The 7,500-nt window shown below is 48.1% G+C and overlaps 1 protein-coding gene across 1 annotated transcript in view; it reads right to left on the reverse strand.

The window, feature by feature from the left end:
• LOC121301067 (semaphorin-6B-like) overlaps positions 1-7,500 on the reverse strand; it is a 48,712-nt gene that overhangs the window by 21,322 nt on the left and 19,890 nt on the right. Inside the window, exons 3-5 of the mRNA XM_041230180.1 lie at positions 3,492-3,615; positions 2,967-3,081; positions 515-575 (exon numbers count right to left, since the gene is read on the reverse strand). Of these exons, the coding sequence (XP_041086114.1) occupies positions 515-575; positions 2,967-3,081; positions 3,492-3,597 (282 nt within the window). The 5' untranslated portion in view covers positions 3,598-3,615. The remainder of the gene's footprint in view (positions 1-514; positions 576-2,966; positions 3,082-3,491; positions 3,616-7,500) is intronic.

Consider the following 7,500-nt stretch of genomic DNA (forward strand, 5'->3'; position numbering starts at 1 on the left):
ATTGGATAGCAGCCCCGCATCACAGACAGTGAGAGTGGAGAGCATAGGAACCTTGCAATAGAGCAGAAGTCGTCAAAGTAGCATTTCATTCAAAATACAAGAACCCCAAGATCCGAACAGCAGAGCGAATGTAAATAAACTGATCCCCTGGCCGAGGTCCTTTGGTAGATCCCTGTGTGTGCTATGCCCCCCCTAGCCCCTGGGTCCTCAGAGAGGAAGAAGGAGTGGATACAGAGACATTCCCAAGAACAGAAAAGGGATGCAGTCTCCATTCCTGGGCTGCTCCCAAAATCAGCTTGCCTCCTTTCCCAGGGTACAAGATGCTTGCTGTCTGGAGCGCATCTGTCTTTGTGTTTAACTGCTCCCCAGGGAGCAGAGCTCGGTTACAGCGGATTGCATGTCACTGCTCCCAGCTGCACTGTAGTACAGTACAGAGTGAAGGTTAGCACTCAGGAGTGAGAGCAATCCAGCTGAGATCCAATGTGTCACTGTGTGTGAGCCCCGCTCTACTCACCCTGCTGTAAAACATCTCCTCCCCCACCAACACATCCAGATCCACACGGTACAGATCATCTCTGAGAGAGAGGGAGAGGGAGGAGTGAGGGGGGAGAGAGGGAGAGGGAGAGAGGGAGAGAGAGAGAGAGAGAGGGAGAGGGGGAGAGAGAGGAGGGAGAGGAGGAGAGGGGAGAGAGGAGAGAGGGAGAGGAGAGAGAGGAGAGGAGGAGAGAGAGAGGGAGAGAGGGAGAGAGAGAGAGAGAGGAGAGAGAGAGAGAGAGAGAGGGAGAGGGGGAGAGAGAGAGCAGGGAGAGGGAGAGAGAGGAGAGGGAGAGGGGAGAGAGGGGGAGAGAGGGAGAGGGAGGGGCAGAGAAAGAGAAGGGAGAGAGTGAGAGGAAGAGAGGGGTAGAGAGAAGGGGAGAGGGAGAGGGAGGGGGAGAGAAAGAGAGGGGAGAGGGAGAGGGAGGGGTAGAGAAAGAGAAAGGAGAGGGAGAGGGGGAGAGAGGGAGAAGGGGGAGAGAGGGAGAGAGTGAGGGAGGTATAGAGAGAGAGAAGGGAGAGGGGAGAGAGAGGGATAGAGAGAGGGGGAGTGGGGAAGAGAGAAAGAGAGATTTTAAATGACAGTGCAATAGTTTCAAATGAATTTAACAATTATTTTACATTTAAAAACCAAACAAGCAAATGTATTTGACCTAACCTAGACTCGGGTTCAGCAGAAGTCCATTAGCTGTAATGGCAGCATGTAAAACAGGAGAGGACACTGTGTTGAAGCAGCAGGATCTGGTTGGGACTCCTGACTCTGCAGGAATCCCAGCTAGACCAGCAGCCAGATCAATAGCCTTCCCTTTCAGGACCATTAGCTGTACTAGAGGGAGGGCAGCAGCTATGGAGGAGTCAGAGAGATACTGGAGACACGAGGACTGCTGGAGACGATTACTGTTCAACTGCAGTGAAAGCGAAGAACACCAAAACAAAACAACAGCAGGTCAATTCCAATCACATTGGGGGTGTTCAGAAGCTGTTAACACTCTCACTCTCCAGCAGCGGTCTGAGCTCCTGCATGTGCAGCAGCTTGTTGAGCCTGCCTTACATGGGACAGGGTTGTGTTGTCAGCATTTCTGTCCAGGAGTACATTTAGAGACTGAGCTCATTGGAGGGAGCGTTGCTAAGTTTAATGAGCATGAGAGAAAGCTCTCCAGCTGTGTTCAGGTTAGTCTATGTGAACTCAGGTGTGTTCAGGTTAGTCTAAGTAAACTCAGGTGTGTTCAGGTTAGTCTAAGTAAACTCAGGTGTGTTCAGGTTAGTCTAAGTAAACTCAGGTGTTTTGTGGTATGTGCAGCTATGCAGGGTTGAACCTCGGTCACTGCAGAGCCTTTAAACAAAGAATATTTTACTATAATGCATCTTTACGCTTATTTGAAATGGTCTAATAACGATCAATATTTCAAGAGCATTCATCTTCGTTTGCGGGTTTAAGCAAAGCAAGCAGCGGTGCGTAGACAGACTGCCGGGAGCTCTGCACGGGTCTAATCTCTTAGTCCTATCCCTGGCAGCCCCAGCCTGAGTAATCCTGCATGTCTGCATGAGCTGAGTGCTTCTCCAGGTCAGAGGGGGCGGGTATTGAGAGGAACAGGGCTGATCATTTTTCTGGAATTCCCAGAGCTCCCGTCCCCTCTTCCTTCCAGCCTATAGACACGACTTCCCAGGATGTCAGGAGAACAATAGAGCCTGTCAATACAGCCCAGTGTTTCTGTGCTATGCAGTAATGAGGTATATGCAGGGTCCAGTGTTTCAGTGCTATGCAGTAATGAGGTATATGCAGGGTCCAGTGTTTCAGTGCTATGCAGTAATGAGGTATATGCAGGGTCCAGTGTTTCAGTGCTATGCAGTAATGAGGTATATGCAGGGTCCAGTGTTTCAGTGCTATGCAGTAATGAGGTATATGCAGGGTCCAGTGTTTCAGTGCTATGCAGTAATGAGGTATATGCAGGGTCCAGTGTTTCAGTGCTATGCAGTGCTCTAGGATGCCATGCTTGAAAGGCACACTGTGCTGCACACGTCGACAAGCTGAGTTTGGGCACAAAAGCTTTCTGATCCTTAACACAATGACTCTGTGTTGGCTTGTTTATTTTTTTAACTTTAACGATTACTTAGAGAAGAAAACAACTTTGAGATTCAGCATCTGGTTTCTATTGAGGCTCATTAGAAAAGCCACAACAGCAGGAGATTTACAGCCAACAGAGAGAAACATGAGTAAATCAATGAGCGAATTCTTCATTGATTATTGAGGAATGTTTCTTGACTTCAGAGAGTGAAGTGCAGGTACTTAAACTGCTTCTGTGAGTGAATGCAAGATACTTACTTTACACTTACCCTGTACCACTGGGTTTACTAAGACTTTGCTCAGTTCTTGCTGTTTATCACTAGCTTGGCAATATTAGTATATATAGTACTGAATGCTGGATCAGTACCTGGCTCCGATGTAGAGAGTGCGGTTCACCTGCAGAATCCTCTGGATATGGAGGGGCTCCTGCCTCAGAACCGAGCCCTGCGATCGACCCACAAACACAGGGTACTGTCTGACAGCTGAAGGGAGTGATAGGCAGGGAATGAAACAGTGGAGATGGAGAGAAGACACACAGCAGCATTAGCCCGGAGTTAACTTGGAGTGCAAGTTAATGAGAGCGTGCAGCCTCCCTGCTCCCTGCCCCCCTGCCCACTGCCCCCTGCCCCCTGAGATATTGCATGAGATATTACCATCCCCTGGACTCAGAGTCTCAGCTTTACCAGGGATCAGAGCGTGCAGAAAGACAGAGAACCCTGCATCATCCTCCCACACACTCTCTCAATATGTTGATAGCACAACAGTTAAACAGCCTGTTAAACAAGCATTACAGGTGTGCAAATCAAATTACAATGGGTCCAGAACTCATGCCTTGCACTATCCCTTTGTGTAAAGCAGCAAAACGCTGGCCCTTTAAAAGGAGGACACTTACCTCCCACAGGGACTGTGCTCAGTGGCTGTGTTTGTTCAGGGAAAGCAGAGTTGGCCAATCGGAGTAGCAGGGTGAGCAGGAGCAGGGGTGGGGCTTGCGTTGTCATGGCAGCAGGAAAGCAACTCTGTGAGAGAGGAGAGAGATGGTTCACTGACTGGTGATTCCACACCCTCTGCACTACAGCAACACAGAATAGGATATCATGCAGAAGGCTTTTTGTTCTTGTAATTGTGTATTTTCTTTACAGCCTGCAGCACCTCCTGAGCCCAGCGGTGTTAATCCGAGAGTCACTTTGTACATTCACATTACATGACTAATATTCAAGTAGAGTACCGTCAGCACACTTCGACACAGACAGTGATATTCAATTACATGTGAGTCTCTGTCTTCATAGATTCTATAGCATTTCCCTGTGCAACCGAGAGGCACCCTTCACAGTGAACCACTCACACACTGGACACAATGGTGGACATGACTGAGACCTCAGAGGAAGAGGCCATCAATCACCATCAAAAGGGGAGAAAAGGAGAAGTGAAGATGACAGAGATGAAGGAGAAAATAGATGAAGGAGAAAGGTCAAGCAGAGAGGAGGAATGGCTAGGATAGGAGGAGGCTGGGGAAAGAGCAAGAGAAAGAATGGGTAAAAGAAACAGTGAGAGTGATGAGAGGGCAGACAGAGGATTGGAAAGAGACAGAACAAGACAGCCGTCACTTATTAGCAGGAGAGCATCATTGCTGCTGTTAATAATTCATGATGGGTGCCAGGCTTCACGCATTCATTGAGCACAATTAGAAGAGAGAGGTTACAGGGTTTCAGACAGAGAGGGAGAGATCACACTGCAGTTAAGCAGAACTAAATGCATTGCTGTTCTATATTAGCATGTTAGCTGTAGCCTTGGCATGCATTCTGTCATGCACAGGGCAGGTAAAGGAATATGAATTACAAGTACATGGTTAGCAGAGCTACTCAGTTATTAAGAGTTGTTGCCTGATCAATTCAGGTGCGACACAATAAACAACTTCTTGTCAAACACAATTTTAATTCCAGGCACTGCCAGTGGATGGAACTAAGATCACCCTGAATGCAGAGTCTAATGCACATATTTGTTTTCTTCCTCACTCAGTGATTAATGACCCAAGAAAACATTCTTTACATATTTTGGCAGCAGACTTGGAGCTGAAACCTTCCTGTTTTCTACCCGCTCTCGCTGTGCATTTCCAGGCTCTCAGAAACACACACAGGCTGCAAGGTGCTGCAGTGGGTTAGACTGAAGCCCTTCACACTGCTCTCCTCCCCGTGCCAGACTGAAACAGTGCAGTCAGTCGAGTCATCAGCGTGAAGTTCAGGAGCACCAAAAATAAAGGAGGCGACAAACCGACAGAGAGGTAGAGACAGAAAGGTAGAGAGACTGTGATGGGGGAGAAAGGACCAGGCTTCATAGAGGAGAGACAGAGCCTTGCGGGGTGTTGCCGCAATCTAGTTCACACCCCCTCTCTCAACGCTACAAGCATCGCTACAAGATGAAAGCCTCTGGTTTTGTGCAGAGTTACCAGAGCTGGGCTGGGTTACGCATTGTGGATTAACACGTGTACACAGAGCTAGTGAGGTTCAATTAGCTCCTAGGAAAAGGAGTTATTATCCTTTAAAAACACTGGCTTCCTCTCTCCTCTCATCCCTTTGTCTCTCTCATCTTGCTATAGCTGCAGTTTCTCATCATTGCACACACACGCACACGCACACACACGCACGCACACTTGCATGCTCTTATGATTACTATCAATATATTATTGCTATTTTGTTTCTTTTCAATCCTTTTATTTCCTCTCCCCTGCTAAAAACCCTAAAGAGCCTGGAGCTCCAGTTACAACAGGGCTTCCTTCTAGAAAGAGAACCCGCTATTGTGAGTGTGTGTGTGTGTATGGAAATGGCAGAACAACAACAGAGTGAAATGTTACCTATATCAGGGAGTGATGGCTAGCTATCCTATTTGTCTAAACAGCTATCTTTCCAACCTAAAGCCTTGCTCTTCACAATGTGCACAGCAATAGGATTCAGTGCATTCCGGGTCCATACAGTTTCAACATGAGTTACAGGGTCAGTTTTCTAGATACTCATCCTTTCTACAATCAAGGTAATACAATCAGAAGAATAACATTGAAGGGGAGTTGAAACATGTGGCTTCATTGCAGCTGCTCTCACTGAAGAGGAGATAAAACATCTACAGATGAGAGGAACGAGCCCTGGGAAGCTCACTGCTTTACTGCAGAGAGCTTTGCTGTTTAGTGGAGCAGTTGCTAAGGAGATGGGAGCTGTGGGACTGACTTAGTCATAACAGAGACATGGACGCTAAAGCGCCAGCCAGCCAGATACACTGAGAAAAAGAAATAGAGACGCAGAAAGAGAGAGAGAGAGAGAGAGAGAGAGAGAGAGAGAGAGAGAGAGAGAGAGAGAGAGAGAGAGAGCAATAACCACATGCACACACACAGACAACACTGTACACACACACAGATGGATATAAAGAGCAACAGCAAGCCTCCAGAGCGAGGAAGAGGTAGAACTGCAGAGAGACAGGCAGAGAGCCTGTTTATAAATAAGCACACACAAAGACAGGCAGATGCCATTTACAGATAGAGAGTTAGACAGTGCTAACACTGCTGTGTACCTCACAGAGCAGTGTGTGCCTCTCCACACACTGACAGAGAGGACAGTGCTAACACTGCTGTGTACCTCACAGAGCAGTGTGTGCCTCTCCACACACTGACAGAGAGGACAGTGCTAACACTGCTGTGTACCTCACAGCGCAGTGTGTGCCTCTCCACACACTGACAGAGAGGACAGTGCTAACACTGCTGTGTACCTCACAGAGCAATTTGTGCCTCTCCACACACTGACAGAGAGGACAGTGCTAACACTGCTGTGTACCTCACAGCGCAGTGTGTGCCTCTCCACACACTGACAGAGAGGACAGTGCTAACACTGCTGTGTACCTCACAGCGCAGTGTGTGCCTCTCCACACACTGACAGAGAGGACAGTGCTAACACTGCTGTGTACCTCACAGCGCAGTGTGTGCCTCTCCACACACTGACAGAGAGGACAGTGCTAACACTGCTGTGTACCTCACAGCGCAGTGTGTGCCTCTCCACACACTGACAGAGAGGACAGTGCTAACACTGCTGTGTACCTCACAGCGCAGTGTGTGCCTCTCCACACACTGACAGCGCTCCTAATGTAACTTAATAAGTGTTATTTGAGCAGTATGTCTGAAGCAGGCAGCGTGGCTGATCTTTCCCCCGAGGCAGAGCAGCGAGTTCAGAGGAGAGCTGGAGCTGCTTCTGCACCGGGTTCAACCCCTGCGATGCTCTGCAAAGAGAGAGAACATTCTGCTACTTATAGAGATAGAGGGAGAGATAGAGGGAGAGACTCACACAGTCACACCCCAGGCTGCCTCTCCTGGATTTCTCTTCCTCTTGCTCTCGTAGGAGATAATAAAAATGTCTCCACATGTTTTTACATCAGCTGATGAGACAATGGACAGAACCCATCCACTAATAACCCCTCCAGTCCTCACTCCCCTTTCCTCGCTGCCTCTCTAAGGCACAGAGAGACAGAGACAGAGGCATAGACAGAGAGACAGAGACAGAGATGGAGAGCAGACTGAAAAACCTCCACTATTAATAGTGGCCTGTGGTATAAATAAAATACATAACGAGCCTGAAGACAGGGCTTTGATGAGGCTTCAGATTTCTATTCCCCAGAGAGGGGCAGCTGGTACAGTAACTCACAGCTCCAGCACAGAGCTGAACAGAGAAGGGCTTAAACTGCAGTGCTTCATATACAGTATGTAAGGCAGGGACCTGTAACCTTGTCTCTTCCTGTTCTCTTCAGTGCTATTTAACTGACCAGACTGCTGGATACCAATTCAACACTGAAGCACTGTACACGCAAAACTGGAACATTTCCATATAGAGTTATTATTTTTTCAAGCAGTAAATAATGTTGGCAGCTCT

This window comes from Polyodon spathula, chromosome 26, assembly GCF_017654505.1.
Source record: "Polyodon spathula isolate WHYD16114869_AA chromosome 26, ASM1765450v1, whole genome shotgun sequence".
In the NCBI taxonomy this organism is placed as follows: Eukaryota; Metazoa; Chordata; class Actinopteri; order Acipenseriformes; family Polyodontidae; genus Polyodon; species Polyodon spathula.